At 44.1% G+C, this 25,959-nt stretch overlaps 1 protein-coding gene across 1 annotated transcript in view; it reads right to left on the reverse strand.

Moving 5' to 3' along the window:
- Positions 1 to 25,959, reverse strand: part of ANO4 (anoctamin 4) — a 454,720-nt gene that overhangs the window by 27,306 nt on the left and 401,455 nt on the right. Inside the window, exons 18-24 of the mRNA XM_075553208.1 lie at positions 21,046 to 21,186; positions 18,220 to 18,384; positions 14,891 to 14,927; positions 12,101 to 12,212; positions 10,023 to 10,080; positions 9,804 to 9,901; positions 8,066 to 8,208 (exon numbers count right to left, since the gene is read on the reverse strand). Of these exons, the coding sequence (XP_075409323.1) occupies positions 8,066 to 8,208; positions 9,804 to 9,901; positions 10,023 to 10,080; positions 12,101 to 12,212; positions 14,891 to 14,927; positions 18,220 to 18,384; positions 21,046 to 21,186 (754 nt within the window). The remainder of the gene's footprint in view (positions 1 to 8,065; positions 8,209 to 9,803; positions 9,902 to 10,022; positions 10,081 to 12,100; positions 12,213 to 14,890; positions 14,928 to 18,219; positions 18,385 to 21,045; positions 21,187 to 25,959) is intronic.

Here is a 25,959-nt window from a genome sequence, read left to right on the forward strand (position 1 = left end):
AAAAAGGTGAAATGTTGATCGATGACAAACCTTGTTCTGGATGCCCATCAACTTGACAAACAGACGAAAATGTCAACTCGCAGTGCATTTGGAGTTTGTTCCACCAGATCAGACTGTTAATTAAGCTTTCTATTTAGAGATTCTGAAAAGATTACGTAACTGTGTGATAAAAAGGACTGATGTGTGGCAGACGGGGGACTGCTTTTGCCACCATGACAATGCACCCACTCACGCAGCCACCTCAGTGTATCAGGTTTTGCAAAAAACAGCATGCCCCTTGTGCCGCACACACCTTACTCACCCGACATCACTCAGTTTGACTTCTTTTTGTTTCCATGAATAGAGAGGGACATCAAAGGACAGCGATTTGATGATGTAGAAGAGGTGAAGGAAAAAACAAAACAAAACGAGGGAGGTGCTGTGAGCCACCCAAACAGGTGAATTTGAAAAATATTTCCAAGAAAGGAATCGCAGATTTGACAAATGTATTAAGTGTAATGGAGAGTACTTTGAAGGTGATAAGGTTGTTTGTTAAAAAAATTTAAATACATAGCTTTGAAAAAAAATCTGTTTTTTTTTTTAAGTACCTCCTTGTATAGTTGTTGTTGGGGGCTGTCCTGCTGGCTCTGACTCACGGGGATCCAATGTACAACAGAACAAAACACCACCCATTCATGACACTGTCACAATTTTAAAATTGGGGCCCATCCTTGCAGCCACTATGTCAATCTATCTGGAAGGTTTTTCTCTTTTTTGCTATCCTTCTACTTTTTCAAAAGAATACAAATCAGTTTCCCAGGAATTGATCTTTCCTGATAACATGTCGAAAGTACGTGAGACAAGCTTCGATTTGTTGCCCTGTGGCTGAGACACTCCTGAGCTGTTACGAGTTTACATACAAAAATCATAAGCAGACTATCAAATTAAGTCTGGCAACTAATAATATTAAGTCATGACAAAGTGCTCTCCTACACACATGCGTGCATATGTTCAAACGTGGTTGGCTTAACAGTGTTAACCAACCAGAAATCAAATGAGGAGAAAAGTCTGTATGATCATCTAAGTGGGCTAAGAAAATTATTTGATAGTTTTTAATAATAATTCATGAAAATAACTCTAAGCAACATAGGAATAAAATAAAATGTCTTTAACCTGACCAAATGCACATGTATTGAAAAGTACAGCTAGTATTACACCTAGTGGTGGCAAAGTGAATATTTTTATCCTGACGTCAGGAACAAGATCAGGATGATGTCAAAGATCATCAATTCTATTCAATATTAAATGGAAAGTCCTAGTTCAATTAGGCAAGAACACTAAAAAAATTATTGGAAAGAAAAACATAATGTCATCATTATTTACAGATGATAGCAGTGGACACAGAAAATGTAAAATAAAACTCACTATAATTATAAATTATATGAGAGTTTAGCAAGTTGTATGATAAAGGTCATCATATAAAATCAATTATATTTACTTGCAACAAAACTTTGGGAAGCACTGGTGGTGTAATGGTTATGTTCTGGGCTGCTAACTGCACAGTCAGCAGTTCAAAACCACCAGCCACTCCATGGGCGAAAGATAGGGCTTTCTACTCCCACAAAGTGTTAGAATCTTAGAAACACACAGGGAAGTTCTACTCTTTCCTGCGGGGTTTCTATGAGTTGTCATTGACTTGATGGCACGAGGTGAGTTTGAGTGAGAGCAAAAAAAAATTAGAAAATAAAATTATAAAAACAACATCACTTACAATAGCACTAAAATGCATACAATGTCAAGGAATAAGCCACAACAAAGTTGTGTAGGAACTCTAAACTAAAATCTCCAAAACACTGCTTAGAAAGATTTAGAGACATAAGTAAATGCAGGGATATACCACATTCACTGGTCAAAAGTTTCAGTAAGACATGTTAATTTTCTCCATATTGATCAAAGGGCTCAATTTGGTCTCAACTAAGAGGTCAATAAAATTTGTGTAGAAATTGACAATCTGGGTCTAAATTTTATACGGGACCTATTTTGAAGAAGAAGAACAAAATGAAGGAATTATACCATTAAGTATCAAGACTTATTAAAAAGCTAAAAGTAATTTAAAGAGCCAACACAAACTATTAGACTTTAAGTTGAATGTTATATAGTAGCAAAAATAGAATACAAAAGAAATATTTAGAAATTAAAATAGCATTGATACATAGAAATAAAGTTAGTAAAACCTACATAAAACTTCTAAACCAGTGGTTCTCAGCCTTCCTAATGCTGTGTTCCTTTCTTACAGTTCCTCATGTTGTGGTGACCCCGAACCATAAAATTATTTTTGTTGCCACTTCTTAACTGTAATTTTGCTACTGTTATGAATAATAATGTAAATATCGGATATGCAGGATGTATCTTCATTGTTACAAATTGAATATAAGGAAACATAATTAAAGCATAGTGATTAATCACAAAATAACATGTAATTACATGTTGTGAAATATTCTGATGGTCTTAGGCAGCCCCTGTGAAAGAGTCCTTCGACCCTAAAGGGGTCACAACCCGCAGGTTGAGAACCGCTGTTCTAAACAAAACACAAATATTCACGATATAAATCACAGAACACCTAAATAGTGTGTAGATGTGGTCACGGGATAAAGGATTCAATCAAGTGGCCTGTTTTACCAATAAATCAATAAATTTAATGCAATCCCAAAAGATTGAAAAATTTTCCTAAAATTTATATAAATATGCAAAGAGTTAAGAAAAGCAGACAGCCATGAAGAAAGATAAGGTTGGAAGTTCTTTTGATGAAACATCAAAACTTGCTATACTCACTGCAATAACTCACAGCAACCCCTGTGGGTTTGAGACTAACTATTCATGAGACTAGAAAGCTTAGCCTTGCACTCTCAGTGCTGCTGGTGGTTTCAAACTGCTGACCACGTGGATCACAGCCCAATGCGGAACCACAACGCCACCAGGGCTCTCAATAAGTAACAAGTGCAAAGATAGAAAACAGAAAAAGTTTACACAGATTTCTACTTTCATATGAGGCAAAGGTGACATTACAGAATGGTGGGGGAAAGTATGATCTTTTTAGGGGTCATTTGAATATACTCATTGAAAAACAGTAAAATTTGGCCTTTATCTCCTCCTCTAGAGAAACATAAATCCCAGATAGGAGAGGTAAGTCCCTGAAAGAAAATAAAGACAATGTTTCCATGGCCTTGAGCAAAGGTATCTTATAACATACACAGCTGTAAGTCTGAAGGAAAATATTGATAAATTAGACCTGTCAAAATTCGGTTCTGTTCATTTAAAATGTCACTGAGAGAGTAAGAAGTCGAGGTGGGAGAAGGTTTGAAGCATCTGTATCTGACAAAGAACTCACATCTAGCACATGTAAATTACTTTCACAAATCCCCAATGAAAAGACTGGTATTCATAAAAACATGAGCTTGAATGCTTATTGAGACTAAAAAGGATAACAAACCCATGAAAAGGTACTCGACATCATTAGTTGTCACTAAATGGCCAGTTAACCCAGTAAGACACCATTAGGTAAGTCAGGATGGAGTGACGGCAGTGAGGATGGACCTGCAAGCACAACGAACTGGAAGAACTAACAAGTGGCAGGTAACACGTGGAGTGGCCGGAACTATTGTAGTGCGAGTTGGACTGTGAATTAGTACAGTTTATTTCTACAACTGCTTATCAGTATCGACTGATGCTCCGCCCGTGTGTATCTTATGAACTAACAACACTACTGCTATGTATATTCCCAATAGAAGCAAGGACCTCCTCTAACAAACACAGAATAAAATCTGAAAACTACATCGAAGTTCATCTACGGGTACACTGCTGCACGTTTCACAGTTGAAGTTGTATTCTTTTAATTGAAGCTCCAGAGGCTCGGTTGGCTCCTCTCAAAATATACTGATTAACCTTCCAGGCACCCCTCAGACGTGTTTACTGTGCTGGTTTACATATTGTTAAGATGCTGGAAGCTAGGCCACTGGTATTTCAAATACCAGGAGGGTCATCTAAGGCGGACAGCCGGCAGTGGAGCTTCTAGACCAATGATTCTCAACCTGTGGGTTGTGATCCCTCGGAGGGGTAAACAACCCTTTCACAGGGGTTTCCCAATTCATAACAGTAGCACAATGACAGTTATGAAGTAGCAATGAAAACAATGTTATGGTTGGGGTTGGGGGTGGGTTCACCACAACAAGAGGAAGTGTATTAGAGGGCCACGGCATTAGGAAGGTTGAGAATCACTCTTCCAGACAATGAGTGACTAGAAAGACAGCCCTAGTGATCTTCTGTGAATTAGCCAGTGCAAACCCTAGGCTCACATCCGAAAACGATGTGGCACAGGGCTGGAAGGTGAGCTGCCTGTGGCCACACCAGCCACCAGAGGGCTCTCAAAAAGGGCAGGGCAGGCTGTTTTTTACAGTAGTATACCTAAGTCACCCCAGCCAGCGCTGACACAATGGCATATGAAAGCGACAAGCATATGGCTCCTTAGCAGTGCTCCCGAGTGCATGTGTAGGACACGGGAGAGTAGATGGATTTGAGGAGACAGAGGTCTAGCTTCGGGGCTAGAGGAGTAAGTGAGGGGGGATCTGGGAATGGAGACGCATAAAAGTATGAGGATAAAAGAAAGCTGGGGGGTGAGTATCAACTATAAACTTTGCCTACTTCTCAATTGTGCTTCAAATCCATATTCTAAGAATACCATGGAACCCGGAAACCACACTCTTTGTGGTTAGCGATCCTCTTGGTCAGGGTAGAACTGACCCAGGACTCCAAGGCTGTACATCTTTACGGAAGCGGATTGCCTCTTCTTTCTCCCATGGAGCTCCTGGTGGGTTTGATCCATCAACCTTTCAGTTGGCAGCTGAGTGCTGCACCACTGTGCCCCCAGGGCTCCTCAGGGAGAATGCATAGCAATGACGATGGAGTTTTACTGTTTACACAGGAGAATCTTAAAATGTAGTACGGGCAGAAAGAAGGTAAATGTATGAGAATCTCAACTATATAGCTCTATTTACGTGAAGATCAAAATCAAGGATCAGAGAAGTCAGGAGAGTGGTTCCGGGAGGGAGGATGCCTGGGGAAGGAGATGAGGGGAACATCTCTCATGGTAATAGTCTATCTCTTGATCTAGCTCACGGATGACAAAATGTTTCAGTGAAGAGTCAGAGAGTATGTATTTTAGTCTTGTGGGCCACACAGCCTCTATCGCAATCCCTCAGCTCTGCTGTTGACTCGCTCACTGCCACTGAGTCCATGCTGACTTATGACAGTGACCCTACAGGACAGGGCAGAACTGCCTCTGAGAGTTTCCGAGACCGGCGGTCTTTAAGGGGGTAGAAAGCCGCGTCTTTCTCTCACAGAGTGGCTAGTACAGCGGTTCTCAACTTGTGGGTTGCCACATCTTTTGGGGTTGAACGACCCTCTCCCAGGGGTCGCCCAATTCATAACAGTAGCAAAATTACAGTTATAAAGTAGCAATGAAAATAATTATATGGTGGCGGGGGGGTCACCACAACATGAGGAACTGTATTAGGAAGGTTGAGAACCACTGGGCTAGTGGTTTCAAACTGCTGACCTTGCAGCGAGCAGCCCAATGCATAACCACTATACCACCAGGGACTGTCATCAGCTCTGTTGTTAGGAGCGGCTGGGGGTGCATTCCAGGGCATGGCGACCCCAGGGGTGTCGGAGTGGAACTGCTCTCCGCAGGGTTTTCAATGACTGACTTCAGAACTCAATCCCTAAGAGGCGCTTCCAAGGTGCCCTTCTGTAAACTCGAACCTCCAACCTTCCCATTAGTAGCCAAGTGCATTTACAGTATGCACCACCCAGGGACTGAGAGCTGCCAGATACCATCTACAAGTGTTGCGAATAAGCATTGCTGTGTTAACTCTGTTTACTGAAACAGGTAACGGCTGAAGAGAGAGATGTTGATTACATTTGTGTATTGAGAAATTCATCAATCTGGACATTTATATCTCTGTTACACTTCAATGAGTAAGTTAAAAAACGCAGCGAAACGGGGAAGTCTTTAAGAAAATGAAAACAACAAATAGCAGAACAAATGATAGAGTTTCACTAGTCTGCTTCTGGATTTTGTCTCATGTTGCCAAGACACTGCAAGCTTGAATACATACTACCAACCCTAGCCACTTAAAAGCTCTGGTGCAAAGACTCAATACACCACGTTATTGCTCATTTCTTTTCTTATGGGAGAAGAGTCCATTAAGAAACCTCAAAGTGGGTGGTTTTCTTAATGAATTCCCTTGATTGAGTTTTATTATTAATGCTCAAATTGATTTCTTCTCCAAGTTATATCACTTTGTCATTCTATACTTTAAACTCGAAAAACATCAGTAGATACTTAGGAAAAAAGCAATCTAAGAAATACCACACATCAATTCTACTATTCCCTTAACTCTCAGGCTTGCTTAGAAAGAACTGCTTCATTTAGAAGCAATGCCCTTATCCACTCTGACACCCCACTTCTACCCTTATTTTATAGAGCCGCATGTGATCCCAGTCCTTAATCAGGTTTGGGGAGCTCAGGAATTGCTGAGACTTTACTCAGGGTTTATCTCTGTAGAACTAAAGACTGCTCACCACAGGCCAGTGGTTCAAAACCATCAGGAGCTCTTCAAGAGAAAAAGGAGGCTTTCTACTCCTGTAAAGAGTTACAGTCTCATAAACCCACAGGGGCCATTCTACCCTGTCCCATAGGGTTGCTGTGGTATGGAATCAACTTGATAGCAGTGAGTTTGGCTTTTTGAAACACAATCAGGAAAGAAAGAGAGAGAGAGAGAGAGAGAGAGAGAGAGAGAGAGACACTCAATGTATCTGTTAGGAGATTTTATTAGCTTCCACAGAGATATGGGCTTTCCTTCCCCCTCCCACCATGTGAGATAAATAAAGAGAATAGGAAATTAATAGTAATGAGACAGCCACCATGAGCTAAATGCATACTACGGGCTAAACCCTGTTCTAACCCCGTTTCCACTCACTAATTCACTTAAACCACACCTATACTCCATGGAGTCCACCGACACGCACCTTGGACGAAAGACCTAGCAATCTACTTTGGAAAACTCTGCCATTGAAAACTCTACTTTGACACCGATGGGGCTGTCATGAATTGCAATCAATCCCACTTTGCTTAATTGTTTTAATTGACTTCTAAAGTCCAAGCTCTTAGATACGCACTGAGATAAACAGTTTGCGTCGGATTACACAGGAATCTGATTCCTTCAATGTAAGTGTACCAGAGCTTAAGTACACTTAGCTTTCTCATGACCCCTCCCCGTATATCACCTACAAATCAAATCATTTCACAGCACTGTATCATTTGATCACATTTATTCTTTTTTAAAAAGAAAAGCAAGTTTTCTATTTATTTTGAAATAAGTTCATAGTTACCACATCGAGGGGCCAGTTCTTATACTTACATTCTAGTTTGCATCAAAGGATTCAAAGATTATGCATCAAAAACTACCAAACAAAGTGTCCACATTACAGTAAAGAAAGGTCCAAACAAAATGATAAAAAGAAAGGGCACTGCGGTCCTGGGGAGCGACTGCCTTACAACATGGAACTCCAGGCTGCTGGAAGGATATCTCATTTATTCTTCACATCTCTTACCTCCACCCCCTCCCCCTACTCTGTGCTCGCTTTGAAAGCAGAGACACTGCCTTCATCCTGTCCCATCCTTGGCGTCAAGAACAGAGTCGGTCTGGCACTGAACTTGACTCAACAAAATGTCAGCGGAGTGAGTTGAACCCATCACACCATGAGTGACCCTCTCCTTTTTGGTTTGTCAACATTTCCAACTCATTTGTGTTCTCTGGTGATTTATGACCAGGTGTGGACACAGTGTCATGGGAGTTGTGTGGGTCTAGGCTCTCGGCACCAAATTTACGGATCAAGCTTTGCATTTAGCTCATGAATCTTCACACACTGAGGGCCTGGATGATCCTGGGTATATGTTTATCGACTATCGCCACAGATTTAACACGTGCATCTACAAATGGTGGGATAAAGTAGAACATGTTCATACTCATTTCTAAGTATTCGTCGAAGAGTCCGTAGGCATTCATCGGCTGCAGGTTGTAGTCCTTTTCCCACTGTGGGAAACTTACTTTCCTCTCCGGGCCATGCTCCTGTCGCACCTTTCTCCTCGTCCACCAGTTCTGAATCAACCTGCACGGACAAGATCAACTTCTGTAAGAAATGTACTGTCTGTAGACCTCAGGTGAGCAGAGAGGAGAGTCAGAATATATCTATTCAGGACAGGCTACCAAGGAGATGAGACTTCACTGAGTTAGACAGGAACAACGGCTTCCATGCTTCAAGAATTTGCATTTGCCAGTAAACAGAGTGGCGTGTAAGCTTATTTTAATTCCTCATGACACAGTCTCTTGTGTAGTCTTGCCTATGAGAGAGGAGCAGGAGACCGAGAACACCTATACACATATCCCTTTGTACAAAGGGACAGCCAGGTATCTGGGAAGAGAATGATTTAGATTTTCTGGCTCAAGGTGGAATGCAAGTGCAGACTCACAAACTGGGTGTGACCCTGACTTCAGGGACCCAGAGAACTGCAAACCCACAAAATGTGTCATCTCTTGGTACGCTGGGGCCTCAAGGTCTGCACTTCTCAGCTTTGGGGTTGAGTTGGGCAACAGTTCGATGCATTTGGCCTTGGTGAGGTTAGCCCATTAGTCCTCAGTAAGAATCTCAGGATACAGGGGACGGTTGAGTGGATGAGGGGAAGGGAAGCAATGGTGTGATATTTGAGAGCAGAAATGTAAAACCCACGTGAAATCAAGGCAATGTGGCAGGGAATAACAACGACAAAATGCCTCCTTCAGCTTTGTGCTCTAGGTCCACATTCCTAAGCTACAAATTACAGCTCCTTTGATGTCTATGACCGTGATAAACTATAGTTTACACTCTGAGGCGGAATATAATGCTTCTACTTCTTTTATTTTACAATTTACTTTAAAAAAAGTTTTACAGAAAGCATCAAACATTTGGCCTCTAAAAACAAATGGAAGCCCACAAAGCTACTGGCATGGGCTCTGGCGGGGAGTGAAGAGATGACTTACTGAAGTGAACAAAGTTGAAGTTCACTTCAGAGTGGTCCTGTCTGAAACCTGGAGCTCTTCTCCATAGAGACCCTGAGCTCACTGGCAAACCAGCTGGTGCGAAATGAAAGGAGAAATCAAAGAAGCGTTGCTGATTTATGTCCCCTTAAAGTTTAATTGACCAGAATGATGCAAACCCAGCATCATTCAAGGTTGCCCTTTGTTCCCAAGGTCAAGTGGTTGCCCATTGAAGGAGTCTCACCTGGGGGTCATTTTCACTGGGTAAGGAATGCTGACTTAGTAGCATTTCTTCTTTTTTTTTGAATCCCTGAACTTTCCTCTTTCCAGAAGCTCAATTGCCATCCCTGACAGCCTTCTAGATCCACCCCATGTTGAAATGTGTCCTTAATAGCTAGAAACTTGGTGATGTTAGAGCAGAAAGGGACAGAGACGTCATTTCAAGTGTTCTGAGAGCAAGTACCCACTATTTAGGGCTCCACAGAGGTCTTCTGAAAGAATATTCACTTAGGGTGATGGGACGTGTGTTAAATCTCCCAAAAAGCCAGCGTGTGTGATTTTCAGACTTGGGTTCCAGGCAGCTGCGCTGGGGGCACCGCTGAGTCTGTGCTGCGTATCTTACTTGCCACGCCTAGAAAAGCCCATCATGAACTGGGCTGCTTGTCAACTGTAGATATTGAAGGTACTTACGGGTAGCCAAGTTCCATGAAGTTATTCCAGGTCTGCTTTAGCACCATTATAATGCCCATTTGCATACAGAGATCAATAAGGCATCCACTAGGGTGGCACTGCGAGGTAAGCAAACACAGAAAGTCCAGAATCAATGGGGAGAAGGAAAGGGTGTCTGGGTTCTATTCCCCACAAAGTTGCAAGTCTGTACGAAATAAGGCATGATGGGAGAATACAGACCTCTTCTAGCCTCCACCTGTTTATCAGCCTCAAGTAGGCACCTGGGTGTCCCGTAAATCTTCAACACACAGAAAAACAGAGCATTAGCATTCTCCAGTCTAGACTTTCAGTGACTATTCTACCCAGTTGACCACACTCCTGACCTAAGCAATGGCAACTCCTCAAGGGAATGAGGAACCTACAGAGCTGTTCTGGCTACAGTTTCTGGGACTTTTTTTTTGGGGGGGGTGTCTTCTCTTCTGACATAATGACAGGGCGCAGAGACCATCTCTCATTATTCAAATATTTTCTGCTGAATATCAAGCACTGTGGACTGTGTTAAACAGTAGGTTTATTCTTGGACTTAAACTCCCCCCCGCCCCCCCGATCTTTTTGAATCAGGAATGCTGTGTTGTTGTTGTTTTTTGATTAAAGTAGTCATGTGCTACATCATGTCCATGCAGTGAATGTCTTCCTGCAAACCTGTCAGGGGACCCAACCCCCATAACGCCTATTGTATTAAAGGTGTATTATATTGTATTATAGGTGTGTGCAATGATTTGCAATACCAAACAGGCTTTACTTTGTATCGATCCCCAATGTATTATTATTATGCTTTCTTTCTTTCTTTCTTTTTTGAGTTTGATCCTTTATTTATTTTTTTACAAAAATCTATTTTATTTATTTATTTAAAAATCTTTTTATTGGGGCTCATAGGCTCTTATCACAATCTGTACATACATCAGTTGAGCAAAGCACCCTTATACATTCGTTGCACTCGTCATTCTCATAATTCACCTTCCACTTGGGTTCCTGGAATCAGCTCGGTTTCCCTTTTTTTCCCCCGCCCCCCTCCCTCCCCAATCCCACCCCTGGTCCCTTGATAGTTTATAAATAATTATTATATCTTATCTTACACTCCCCGGTGTCTCCCCTCACCTGCCTCCCCATTGCCCATCTCCCAGAGAGGAGGTTACACATAGATCTCCAAGATTGGTTCTCCCTTTCTACACCCCCTTCCCTCCTGGTGTCGCCACTCCCACCGTTGGTGTTGAGGGGTTCCTCTGTCCTAGATTCCCTGTGTTTCCAGATCCCTACTGCACCACTGTACATCCTCTGGTCTAACCAGGTCCGCAAGGCAAGGTAGAATTGGGGTCATGATGATTGGGAGGGGAGGAAGTGTTCAGGAACTAGAGGAAGGTTTTGAGTTTCATTGTTGCTACACTGAACCCTGAGTGGCCCATCTGTTTCGGTATATCTGGAAGTGTTTTTTAATGATTTTATGCTCAGAAAAAATACACCATATACGATATATTTAAACCAACATCTGACTACCTGACCTTAGACATCAATTGAACAGTGCCTAACCGAAACGCACATTCAACTCAAAGACGGACTTGGGACAGGAACTGACTTACTTATATACTGCTTGCATGATGCCCATCTCATGTAACACCCTTATTTCTCAGAACACATGGAGGCCATTCAGTGGCGCAGGGCTGTACAACTATAATGACAGGCTAGACCGTCAGTAACTGAAGGGCAGTGGCTCCATTCACCGGGCCAACATCCTGTACCCGGTCCTTCCCTGCTTTGCATCTCACAGATGCTTCCAGAGGGAATGAGATTCAGGGACATTCTGGCTAAACCGAGTCCTGCCCAAGTCCTCATCACTGTTGGAAGCGGAAGCTGCACAGTCTCCTCTGACATGCTGGTCCAGCCCCTTTCCTGTGTGAATGCACTCTTCTCTCCTCTGAAGTCGGGGGGGGGGTCATGCTTCAGGCTGCCCTCCCTGTTCTGCCACCTGCTCATACAGGCACACGATGTTTGTGTCGGGCTCTGGTGCAGAGAGTTTCGCTCCATCATTCACATGGACAAATCACTGCTCTACTTATCTTTGCAGTAAAAGCCACACAGGCACCCGGAGGAAAAGGGCTTTCTCTAGGATGGGATGGGAGGGGGTTTTGAGATTCGGGGCAGGCAGAGAGGTGGCTGCTCGCCCCCTTTGATTGGAGAGGAGGGGGCCACTTCCTGGCACCCCCAGGAGGTGCCCGCTGTGCACTGTCCTGGGAAGGAAGATGTGAGGGTTGGGGCCTTACCTTCCAAGGAAGAATGCAATGTAAAAGGTGGAGCTGTTCAGATTGACAAACTGAAAAAGAAACATTTTCAACGTGAAGCTGTTCTCCCACTCCGACTCTGTGCGAGGCTGTTCTGTGAAAGAAAGAGGAGCAGGGTTTGAATCTGACCCCTTCTCGGGTCCCCTGCCCCCGCCCCCAGATGGGAAGCAGAGAAGGCTCACACAGGCTGAGTGACAGAAAGGGGACCCACGGGATCCTCAAGCGTGCAGACCAGCTCCCACGAGGGAGGTGGCTACGGAGGGAATGAAAGACAGCTTTTCCTACTGCAGAGCATGGAGCAGCGGCGCTCCCGGCTCATGGCCACATTCTCAACTCAGGCTCCCGGGACTACCAGCCTCTTCTTTGAATGCTAGCCTTGGTGCTGGGGAAGGGCCTGTGTGGAGCCAGCCTTACTCTGAGCTCAGAAATTCCTCAACACTGACTTTGTCTGACGTAATGCCAAATGCGATTGACTATGAAGGAGTTCAGGTCCTGCCTCAGAATGCGGTGTTTGACTCTGCGTTTTACTCTCCCCCGTCATTTTCCATTTTCACAGACAAACACCCAGGAGATGGGCATCTCTCCAGCTTCTACTCGACACGGAGACATCTGTGTCTATTTCCTGACCTGAAGTGACCAGGTCCCACCTTGTTTTGGTTTCTGAGAGGCAGGGACTCTTTCAGCATTATGACCGGGACCCCAATATGGGGCTCACGACAGAACTTGCAACGTGAAATTTCAAGTCACTCAGTCTTCCCTTCAAGCCTCAACCCCACCACAAGCAATGCCCGAGGAAGACTGTTTAATGCACAACATGTTAGTTGTTTTCATATGCCTCCGAGCTTCTAACTACGCACTGACAGTTTCACCCCAAGTATTAGAAGTCAAAGTTCCTTCTCCCCAATGATAGCTCACAGTGCTCCCTGGGAGCAGAGCTGAGCAGGGAAGGGGCAAAGAAAGACAACCTGGTTTACAAAGGGTTAAATGTTAATTTCCGAACAAGGTAGTGTGGCGGTTAAGGCAGAAATGACAAGAAAGGCTTTAGCTTCCTTTTGCTTCTGCTTATGAACCCCTGGTTCCATGGCAAGGACTCCTGGATTGCCAACTAGCTCTAAGGCTAAACGCCTGGGTTACGGGTGTGCCAATCATGACTGAACCAGGGACGTACCCTGACCTCCCTGCCCCGCCCAGCATCTTTGACACCCTGGACCAATGCCCCATCAGATATGCCCTGCCCCAGGTTTCCTCGTCCATGGGCAGCAATCTCTATCTTTTGGGGTGTGGGGTGATATAATGAAATAGTTCAGTGATGATAGAGAAAATAAGTCAAGTGCTTGCCATTCAGAAGGGCTCAAGAAATGGTATCTGTTACCAGATCAAGGAGCCCTGGGATCACTGTGGGTTAGATATTTGGCTGCTAACCTCAAGGGGGGTGGTTCAGACCCACTGGGCACCCTGGAAGAGGAAGATGAGGCTGTCTGCTCTGGCAAAGAATTTGTCTTACATAGAGAGGCTCACTGTGCGTTATAACGGGCTCGATGGCAGTAGAATTGGGTTGAGTTTATTATGAAGTTATTGCAAACACAGACACTTGGTGCTGTTTCCTTCTAGGCACGCTACATTTGGGGATGAACTAGAATAAGATATGCATAGACAACACTAATGTTCTCCTGTTGCACAGGGTACATGACTGCACCTCCCAACCAACTGCTGCTGGGCCCAAACTGACTCACGGTGAGTCCAAGCGCACCAGAGTAGAGCCGTGCGGCACAATGGGGGTTCCCAATGGCTGATAATTTGGACATAGATTAGCAGAACTTTCTTCAGAGGAGCCTCTGAGTAGATACAAACCACCAACTTTTCAGTTAGCAGCCTAAAAATTCATTATTGGCATGACCCATGGACTCCAAATGATTAGTACCTGATTGATAAAACTGGAACCATTTTTACAAATCTTGAAAACATGGTACACATAGAGCTTACAGGTGACTATCAGATTGTTCTGGGGCTTAGCGGGGTCAGGCAAATGTGTTTAGGTGCGATTTGTCCAGATGTTATTTCTAATAATATGTTCTCTCTTTTCACATTTCCCAACTGCTCATCAAAAATTTCACCCTGATAATTAGAACACAAAATCCCTTTTCCAAGAATTACAACTCACAGTGCTCCCTGGTAGTGTATCTAAGACGGGAAAGGAGAGAGAAAAGCAATCTGATTTAGAAAGGGTTAAATGCTAATTGTTGAACATTTATTAACATCGTTAACAAAGGTCATGGGTTGCTTGGCTGCCTACATTCCTGGGGAGAGGTCCCCAGTCTTCAAAACAATGAACTTTAAGGTGCCCTTGTGTAACCTGAAAACTGACTTAGTGGAGACCAAGTGAACACTTTTCCTAACTGATACTTTAGGAAGGACCTTAAAAGGTTTGGGGAAAATTTCAATGACCTTTGACTTCTATTTTTCCCTGAGTTTGAAGTTAAGTTTCCTTGTACACATGGTTCTGTGATTTTTCTCCCCCCTCCCCACCTGCATTGAGAGCAAACCTATGTTAAATTAGCTCATGATAGAGATGGCATTTGTGGCAGATTTTAAAACTTTTAAAACGACTGGACAGTTCAAACGGGTCCTGTGGAAGGACGAGAAGGAATGGCAGTGCGCATCTCCCAATTCAGGGGCTATTCCTTTTAGCGGGGCGTCGGCTGAGGGAATTCTTTGCAGCATCGTTGGAAAGACGGTGATGCTGTACTACGCAATCTGGAGTGTGCCACTTACCTAGATTGGTCAGGAGAAGTGCAACTTTTTCATAGAGCTGTAAAAAAAGAAACGAAAAAAACCCACAGAGTTAGTCAGAGAATGAAAGCTGTTCTGGAATTGATCATCACAAAGGAAACCAGTAACCACGTCTTCCCAGCCCTCCTGGTCTCAGCGGCTCTATGTGAAGTCACTTATGCTTGTTCGAGCAGTCAGATTCTGCCATCCTATTGCTTATGGACTGCTGTGTTTTCTAGATTACAGCATTCATAAAAACTGAGATGATGGAACAGTATGGCACTCTTTTCATTAGTGAATTGGATGCTCCCCTAATTCACCCATCCATCTGGTAAAAGGACAGTCTTGAGACGGACTGAGCTGGTGCACATGTACGTGCGTGTATGCATGCGTGTGTGTGTGTGCAACTCCAGCTCTAGGGGAATCCACAGAGACAGTAGAAAGTGAGTAAAGGGAAAGTGCTTTCTCTAAAATACAAGATAATAAGTACAACCCGAAAGAAAAACCCGTTCAAATAAGTTTGAACAATATACACGTAAAGATCACATTTAGACTAAGCATAAAAACCAAACCAAACTCACTGCCATTGAGTCAGTTACAGCTCACAGTGACCCTAGAGCACAAGTTTCAACCGCCCCTGTGGGTTTTCAAGAGTGTAACTTTTTAAAAATGAAAAGATCATTTTATTGGGGGCTCTTCCAACTCTTACTATAAGCCATACATCAATTGCATCAGACATTTTTGTACATGTTGCCATTGTTCTTTTCTAGACATTTACTTTATATTGAGCTCTTGGTATCAGCTCATCTACCATCCCCATCGCCCCTCGACAGATTATAATTTATTATTATTTTCATATCTCACACCAACCGCTGTCTCCCTTCCCCCATGGTTTCTGTTGTTCTTCCGCCTGGAGGTGTGTGTGTGGTTATGTGTCGATCACTGTGATCGGTTCTTCCTTCTTCCCCTTCTCTCCCCACCTTCCCCCTACCCTTCTGGTATTGCTATTCCCATTTCTGCTCCTGGATTTCGTGTGTCATGAGCTTTTAGAGTGCAACTTTTTGTGGGAGCAGAAAATCTCATCTTTCTCAGAGTAGCCAGTTGTCATGAATTGGAATCATCTTGGTAACTTTTTCTTTTGCGGGGAGGAGAGTTGACAAAAATGTACTGGTTAAAATCTCTCAAGCTGGAATTAATGCTTTATCAACCAGAAAGCTATAGGACCTGGGCAGGTAACCGCGCCCAGTCAGATCTGCTTTCCCCCTGTTTGAAGGTAGAGATGGATACTGAACTCGGAGCCTTCAAGGTGGATGCAGACCTTCTGGCTCGGCGGTTAATTTCACTACGAACCCCTCCCTTCACAGGGCGTCATCCACAATGAACTTTGGGACTGAATTGTGCAGGAAGTGGAAGTGAGGGTTGCTGTCAAACATCTACTTTCAACCTCCATTAACCGAGCAGCCACACGGTCATCATGTCAAAGGGACTCGGGAATCGCTCTTTTTTGTTCAGCTTTTTTTTTTAATTGTCTTAAACGTGTGGGTTGTGATGCTCATTGTTCTAAAACGAGGCTCCGGTGTTTTATCTTCACTGTCATCATACAAATAAAGACTTGCATTTCATTGGCTCGGGAGAGTAACAGTTCCAGGAATCACACGCGAACTTGCTATTATTGGGGAGACTGAATTCCTTTGACCACTCAGGGTTTATTGGCTACGGAGTTCAGGATTGTTTACAGAACTAGAAGTGAGCTTGCACAGATGGAACCGCGATGAAGGTCGTATTCACCTGGCCTTGAGAAAGTCCTCTTTTAAAAACTATGTGCGCATTTTAGCTTATGAAGTACAGATAAGGCGAGGGAAGTAGGCTTTAATCAATGTCTACAATAAACAAAACAAGTACGTTTGCACGGTGCTAAACGCTATGGAGGAAAAACAAAGCAGGCAAGAAGGGAAGCGGTCAGATGGTAGGGCTGGGTTGTAATTTTAAAGAGAATGACCAGGGCAGGCATCTCTAGAAAAGTAACACTGGAACAAAGGCCTGAGAGAAGAGAGGGGGTGACCGAGGCAGAGAACACAGCAACGCCAAAGTCCCGGGGCGAAAGGATGACTGTCACAACCAAAGACCAATGAGCAAGCCTGGCTGGAGCAAGGGGGTCCGGATGAATTGGGGAAGAGAAAGGTCGGTGTTGGCAATGATGCCCCCTGGAGGGAACATCATGAAGGGCACCGTGAAGATGTGGACTTTATTCTGAGCAAGAGAGAAGCAGCTCACTGGCCATTGTGAACCATGGAGGATGTGAGTGGACCACTCTGGAGTCTAGATGACAGGTGAGCAACGTGGCTGCAGAGCGAGCAGTTAGGAAGGCCAGGTGAGAGATGGCTTGGGCCAGAGTAGCAATGAGAGATGTGTCACAAAGGATCCAATGCTGCATGCATTTCTATGGTGAGACAGAAACAGAGGAGCTAAAGGACAATGCCAAGGTGTTTCACCGCAGCAAGTTCACTGTGGAAGGCATCTGAGAGGGGAGAGCAAGTGCTTGCGTTTGAATGCGTTAGGGGGAGACCATGGAGTAGTAAGTTGGGTAGGTCAGTTTGTGGTTCCCAAGAGAGATCTGGGCTGGAACACACATTTGAAAGAAGCTGGAAATCGATGATTTCCAGCACGAGAAACACACAGACCACAATGATAGTTTCGTGGCAGGGTTATCTCAAAGAATTCTTCAGCTGCTACCGTCTCACCACATAGAATCAAAAGGTGATGGGACCCCCGTTGCTGTGTTGTGGGACAGGTCTGGAGCTGGGGGCTCTCAACTCATTCTCCTTCTAAGTTTCCCAGACTGCCAAGGTTTACCCCTAACTCAGTTGCAGGTGAGTTAGTTTCTGACTCATGGCAGCTGTGTGTGTGCCAGAGTAGAACGGTGCTCCACTGGGTGTTCAGTGGCTGCTCAGTAGTCTTTCTTCTGCACAGTCTCTGGGTAGACTTGAAGGTCCAACCTTTTGGTTCATGTCCAAGTGTGTGTTTGCACCACCCAGGGACTCCAGGGAGCCGACAGCATTGCAGTATTATATAAAGAAGTGGTTTTAAAAAATAGGTTGAGAGGTAAATTGAGTGCTTTGCCCAATCTGACACTGTAGAGAATCAGATGTGAAACAAGACGTTCAAACCCTCCATCCTGAGTGGATCCTCATGCCAGGATTTTGCTAGGCAACCACACAAGAGGAAAGACCAGCGCTCTGCAGCCAGGTTACTTTAGAAACCGACGCAAACTACCACGTGCAGCCCCCATATTTGTGTCCATCTGCCGGCTCGTTCCCCTGCAGCTCACTTACCACGTTCAGCAACATAATGATACAAAAGTTGATGCACACGGCAGTCCCTGTGGTTGCAACCTGAGAGTTATTCCTGATCAGCGCCCACTTGAAGGCGGCGAACGTGCTGACGGTCACCACCCGGTAAATGACGATCCCAAACACGGCAGCAATCACCACACAGATCTGCAGAAGAGAGGAGGCTCAGTGAGCAGCCTGGAAGACAGGAGCGGGAGGAGGGACTGCCCCACCTGGAAGCCCCTCTGATTAGAAAAAGGAAACACAACTCTGGGGCGCCCCCTACAGCACCCACAACAAGCGCACACCTTTCTCTGTGCTTGATGCGTGCTCTTGTCGGGTTGTAGCTTCTCTGCTCTTCAACAAGGAAAACGGTATTGCTTAAAAGCTGGCAATCTGTAAACTATGGGGCAACGCTTTACTAAGAGGAAGACTGGACTGCGCAGATGCAGGAATGTTGATTAGGGGATATGCATCGATTGTTTCAATCATCTGTTTAAAACTATTACTGGTAACTGGCTTGTCCTTACTCTGCCCTTTAAAGCGTTTCTCCTACCCACTGGGGACCACTCACCCCCGCCACTGGCACTCCAAGCACACTGGCCCTCTGTCATGGATTCAACTGTATGAGTGCGCTTACTCCTTACGGCAGTTTCCTTTGCCTCAAATGCCCGCCCACCCACCCATCGCTTTGCCAAACACAGGCACGCACACCCCACTCTAGTCAATTCCTACCCACCCGTCTCTAGAGCCACTTGCTCGGTCGGGCTTGTCAGAGCCTTGTGCTATTTCTCTGTTCTAGGGCACCTATGGTTTCCTTCCAGTGCACTCTCTAACAGTTCATATGATTGCTGACAATCGGCCTCATCACGTAGCAATGAAGGTATCTGTTTTCGACTTCTGCAACACCTGAGCATAATTATGGACAGGTGGTAGATGGCAATTGCTTGTTGGTGAACGAACCAACTATGACGGGAACTTATTAGTCAGCTATATGCACAGACTGGGCATCTTTCTTTGGAGATTTTATGGTATCTGATGACAATATGGCATGGATTCTTGCGAAGACAAGAGCAGTGGGCATACACAATGTTTTGTAACTACCATTGGGTGAGGCTGCTAATATGTCTGAGAACAGAGACTGCACCTCAACGTAGTTGTCAAAACCTGGATCTTAAAGTCAGGACTCAGGATGGTCTTTGCTCCATTCGAGAGTCTTTTTTTTTTAAGGAAGCACTCTTGCAAACTTGATTTTTTGCCTACTGCAAGAGGGAGCACAAAGGGAGCCCTCATGATCAAGCACTTGATTCTTAACTGAAAGGTTACTAGTTCAAACCCACTAGTAGCTCTGTGGGGCAGTCTGTTTGCATAGAGATAACAGCAGTGTTTCTCAACCTTCCTCATGCCACAACCCTTTCATACTGTTCCTCATGTTGTGGCGACCCCCAACCATAAAATTATTTTCGTTGTTACTTCATAACTGTAATTTTGCTACTGTTATGAATCCGGCAACCCCTGTGAAAGGGTCGTTCGACCCCCAAAAGGGTTACAACCCACAGCTTGAGAACCACTGGATAACAGCCTAAAATCTCAACAGGGCAGTTCAACTCTGTCCTATAGGGTCATTAAGAATCAAAATAAACACAGTAATGAGTTTTTGTTTTTGTTTTTAACTTAGGGTGACTTTACGCTCTTAAAAGCTTGGTCTGAGCTGAGGGATTCTGGGAATGTGATGTAACCTTTCAGGTCCCAAGTGTCTTCACTGACAAACAGGGTAGGTTGTCTGCACTTGCTGTCTGGTCCTGTCTTTCCAGCTCCAACAGTCTACAATGCACATTTGTATACTTGAATATTGGAAGGAAGTATACCAATCCTCTCTTGCTGTTGTAAAATGATATTTCTGACAGATTTGTGTACATTGTGTACACAATTTATCAAAGTTAATCACAAAATGACATTTTAGGAAATGCTAATGACCGAGTTCTAAATTAGTGTTTTTTCAAACAAATGACATGGAAAAAAAAGAATCAAAACAACACATTCACTGCCTTCTAATCAATTCTGAATCTTAGTGACCTCATAGGACAAGGTAACTGCCCCCCCCCCCACCCCAGGCAGTTCTTTACAGGATAGAATCACCTCTTTGCATGAGTAGAAAGGCTCATCTTTCTCATGTGGAGCAACAGTGGTTTCAAACTGCTTATCTTTCAGTTAACAGTCCAATGCATAACCTACTCTGCCACCAGGGATCCTGGTAATGAGACCAGGAAATCAATTTTATTTTTAGGGGAGAGCGCGAACGCAGTCCTCCAATCTTACTGGGTTATAGTTAGCATTAAAAAAGAACTATCATAGAAAAGAAAAGATTGGAATGTGTTGCATATTGCAACAAGCACTGTTTCAGTTATTATATTCCGTTTTATACATATATTTGCATAAAATGTATTGGGTTAGAAAAACATATATGTTTCTTACTATATAGACATGGTAAAAAAAGTTTGAAAAACATTATCGTAGACTTATAGTTTTATTTCCTCTCAGTAATGCACAAGAGGCAAGCGGATTGAACACTGAGTGAGTAGTCTGTATGATCAGAATTCCATATTGGCCACTTCCTGGCTGACCCTGGCCAGCCCACCCCCCTTTGGAGCTCAGCTGCTTCTGCTTTGATTTCAGCTGTCAGGTTGAAATAACAATGTGCAAAAATGTTTCCTAGAACAATGCAAATGACTAATAACCCTACTGCTGTTGTCATGCTATTATTTAGTATCCTATGTTACAAATATATTACAAAACAAAACCACCACAATAAAGGAACCCATTTCAAACCATAAAAAATATTCCAGATGCAGAAACGACGAGTCTGCTGCATTTATCTGCAAATGCTTGATAAGGTTCTGGCTTCCCTGAAATGGGGTTCATTCGCTCTTTCTTGGAGTACTTGGCTTCAAACTGGGGCCGTATTTCTTCCTAGAGAACAGACACATTTTTATGCATTGAATAGGCGCTCACATAATAATAATAATAATAATAATAATAATAATAATAATAATAATAAACATTTCCAACTGTTCTACCGCAAAATAGTTACCATATTTGGCAACTAATGAGGTGGGCTTGGAGACCCAAGTTCAAATGCTGGGAAACTGTCCACTTGCAGAACACCTGATGGATGGAAATCTAGACTTATCATTAACACAAGTCCATGTAGTTTAGACTAGCAGTTACGTGTTTCTGTTAGCTTATTAAACTATGTTTAAAGAAGGAATTAGAGAATAGGAATTAGAGTCCCTGGTGCCATAGACCATGAAGCACATGGTTACTAACTGGGAGGCTGGCAGTTCAAACCTACCGGCAGCACCTTGGAAGGAAGGCCTGGCAATCTATTTCCAAATGGTCCCAGCCTCAAATCCTAGGAGCTCCAGGTGGACTCTATATTCACAGAGCTGCCAGGAGGAGAGGGCACCCCTTGACAACCCCTGTGAGAGTTATAATGACAACATAACTCTTAGCTATTTCCTGTGATTTTTTTTTCATATCTAGGCAGCTGAAAACATGGTGGATTGAGCTTTTAACAAGCTCCCATAAGAGAAAGTCACCTCTGACCAATATATGTTCAATCTATTCTTAATTGACTCTGAAAACAAGTGAAAACCTTTCAAATCCAGCTAAAATCAAGACCCTCCACCGCACCATCAAGCTGAGACCTTATTTCACTGGGCTTTCCCCCTATGTGAGCAGCTGGGACTGGAAAGCAATTAGTGAACTGGGAAATGGTAATCAGCAAGTTGGTATGCTGAAGTGGCTCTGCTTAATTTAGGACACGTTCTGTTTGAGTGTGCTGGGGCAGGAGGGAAAATGAGTAGAAACTCCGGGGTGATGGAGATTGAGTTAATACAGGCAGAAATGACGAACAGGCCACAACTGGCAGCACCTCATCTGGTCAGGTTAAAGGGCAACTTTCATGCCAGTTCGCCTGGCTCCTGCCAGAGGACACACTCAATGCTGGGCCTTGCTCCATGGCAGGGGATGGGGAGGGGCAGGGCAGGAGGGGGATATGGTCATAAAATCTGCTTTCTTTCCTTTGTTTTTAGGCTGTCACACAGATAGAACAGACAGGGACGTTCTGGATTTTGGGGGGGGAAGCTCAAATGATCAGGTTGTACATGTCCTCAAAGAAGGTGTCTTGGGGTCTCAGTGGGTGACCCTTTGCCCAATTGCTGCAAGGTCAGTGGTTGAAAACCACCAGGTGTCCTATGGAAGGAAGATGAAGCTGCCTGCTCCCCTACAGATTTACCATCTCAAAAACCCTATGGCGCTCTAGTCTGACATAGAGAGTCACCATGAGTGACCACAGAGTCAATGACTGCGGGTTTTGGAAGAACCACCAAAGAGAAGTCCTGGTGGCTCAGTGGTTAGTGCTGGGCTGCTAACTGAAAGGTCGGCAGTTAGAACCCATCACTTGTCCTCAGGAGAGCGGTGTGGCAATTGGCTTCCAGAAAGACTACAGCTATTGAAAATGATGAGGGCAAAGAATGTACAGACGTGCTTTACACAATTGATGTATGTGTGGATTGTGATAAGAGTTATATGAGCCCCTAATAAAATGTTTTAAAAATAAAAGACTGCAGCTGTGGGAACCCTATGGGGCAGTCTGACTTGGTTCAGTAGAACCACTGTGAGCTGGAATTGACAGCAGAGCAGCGGATTTAGTTTTGGTTTTAAGGACCATCAGGAGTCCGTGAGCCGGATACCCAAGGACAGAAGGCAAAGAGCGCGAGGCCTGTGTTCCTGGGTCTCCCCAGAGGAAGGCAGACAATGAGTCTAGGCTTTTCCACACAGCAAGCTGAGAGCCAAAGGCTGGAAGTAAGAGTAGTCCCACAACGACTCTCAAACTAGGAACTGGAACTGTACACAGAAGGTCACTGATACAGGCTTGCGGACTGAGTGGAAGATTGATTCAACACACCAGCTTTTAAACATGGACGAGGAAGACAGAAGGCTCTAGATGCTTAAGGGCAGGCATTTATTGCAGCCACCATGACAACCAAGGTTTTACAATTTAGTCCCTCCCACCTCCCTTCTAGAGATGAAAATAGTCCAAAGATGATTTAAGCCATCTAAGGTAACACTGTTCCTAAGTGCTGACTCTGATTCCCAGGAAAGAGCATTTTCCACCCCAGTAATGAGTCACTCCCATGAACCCATGGAATAAGAGACTGTGGAATGGGCCAATGAGGCCCACAATCTGCCTGGACGGTGTCTTCAAGCCCAGAAAATCATGTCTGAAGAAGGCTTTGGAAAGCACAGGAGAAATCCTTACTAGGAAAACAAGACTTCTTAAGATCCCAGGACTTCTTTCAGAACGAAAACCAAACTAAGGGAGAAAAAGGCAACTATCAGACGGTGGGGTTCGAAGGATCCCTCACAAAAAAAGTCACAAGCACCTTTTCCCCATTGACTCTACCACGATGTAAAATGACCACCTGGGCTTCCAGAAGATTATTTTAAAGATATACAAAATATATAAATGTGTCTCTAGGTTAGAAAATACTCATTAATCCCTATTATCCCATGATATACGATTAGCTTATCTGGTTTATTGGCATAACAAGGCTCTGAGATGTGGAGCTCCAGAGAGGTAAGAGATAATGGGTGACAGCATGCATCCACTGCCCCGGGACAGCTGGGTCTGATGGGGAGCAAATTTGTTTTTGTTACCATTGTTTTTCCTTTCAACAGCATGGAACCAGACTGTTTAACAACGTGAGTTCATGGCACTGGCAGATCTCACTGTATTTTTAATAAAGTATCTCCATAGTGCATGTGCTGGTTAATTGGGGTGGCCACTGGCTAGGCCGATTCCCAGCAGGTTGGCCAACCACTAGTTCAGTTCCTGCTATGGTTACTTATGATTTTATCAGGTGACTTTAAGTAAAGCAGATGACCTTCCATGATGTAACCTCGTGCTGTATTACCAATCTATTAGTTGATGGCTTTCAGAGCAAAAGGGGAATTACTCTAAGGCACATTCTGACTCTAGACCATAGGTTCCCAAATGTATTTGGTCTACTGCCCCCTTTTCGGGAAAAATAAGAACCAAACTCACTGCCTCCCTGGCCATCAAAACATTCTGTAGTATGAACTACAATCCACAATAAAGTGTCAGCATCTGCGTTTGCAGCCTCCTGGGTGGTTCCAACACACCCGAGGGGGTAGTGTCCCTCACTTTGGGAAACACGGCTCCGGATTATAAATAGACATTTTGATAAAGCCCTTTCTTTGTTCTTCACTTCCATTGACCTACGGAGCCTGGGGCACGAGCCTTGATGAGTTTTCTCCTCTCACCTAACCTATGGATTTTGAATTTGCTGGGTCCTGACAATTGATTGAGCCATCTATTTGAAAACCCTGATAACCACACCAATAAGCAGCATCATCATAAATGGAGAAGAGACTGTCATTATCAAGGGTTTAATTTTGCTTGGATGCATAATTAACACACACACAGAAGCAACAAAGGAAGCATCCAATACATCAAATGGTGTATTGCATTGAGAATCTCTACTACAAAAGATCTAACAGGCTAAAAAGCAAAGCTGTCGCTCTGAGGACTCAGGAGGTCCTGACCCAAATTCCAGCAGTTCCATTCGCTTTATATGAAGGCCAAAGCTGGACAATGAATAATTGATGCATATGAATTTTGATGTTGGTGAAGAATATTGAACATCACATGGACTGCTAGAAGAAAGAACACATCTGTCTGGAACAAGTGCAGGCAGACTGCTCCTAGATGGAGGATGGCAAGACCGTCTCCTGCACTTGAACATGCCATCACAGAACCCAGTCCCCGGAGACCGACGTTATGCTTGGTGATGTAGATGGTTAGCAAAAGAAAGAGAAAGACCCTCAGTGAGATGGGCTGACACAGGAGCTCAAGAGGGCTCAAACGTGGCAACGATTGTTAGGAATGGCACAAGGCCGGGCAGTATTTTATTACATTGTTCAAGGATTGCTCAATGGCCCTTAGCAATAATAAGCCCTTAAAATAAACGTCTCTGCATGCTTGCCTATTCTCTCTCTCTCTCTCTCTCTCTCTCTCTCTCTCTCTCTCTCTCTCTCTCACACTCTCTCTCTCTCTCTCTCTCTCTCTCTCTCTCTCTCTCTCTCTCTCTCTCTCTCTCTCTCTCTCTCTCTCTCCCTCTCTCTCTCACACACGTTCTGTTCCTCTATAGAACCCGAAGATAGGAAGCTATCCCATCATGAAAACTTAAAACTTATTACAAAAATGGGGCTGAAGAGAGTATTAAAACCAGACACAAAGTTAGGAGACAGCACAAAGGTGCTGGCCTAGAAGGATGCACAGTTAGTGAGATGGGCTGGAGAAGGGAATGTCTAAATGACAGAGTTTCCCTGTCCTGACAGTTCTGTCTGGAGCTGACCCTATATTTAGCCACAGCCACCAAAGAGGCTGCACAAAGAGTGGCTTCTCCTCCGCATCTACCATTTGATGCAATGTCCCCGAGTCCGTGCAATCCAAGTCCCCTCAGAAATGTTTGCTTGGAGGAGGTATCTCAGGAGGCTGAGTCATAAAACTAACACTCTCTGCTTAACTAGAAATGGTTCATGCAGAACACTGAACAAGCCGTACAACTAGTTCTTCTGATGCCTCCACCGACAGGTAAAATGCTTTATCTAGTCCGGGAATTTTATTCCGCCAAGATCAAGATGCCTTTTATTAAA

Source organism: Tenrec ecaudatus, chromosome 6, assembly GCF_050624435.1.
Source record: "Tenrec ecaudatus isolate mTenEca1 chromosome 6, mTenEca1.hap1, whole genome shotgun sequence".
In the NCBI taxonomy this organism is placed as follows: Eukaryota; Metazoa; Chordata; class Mammalia; order Afrosoricida; family Tenrecidae; genus Tenrec; species Tenrec ecaudatus.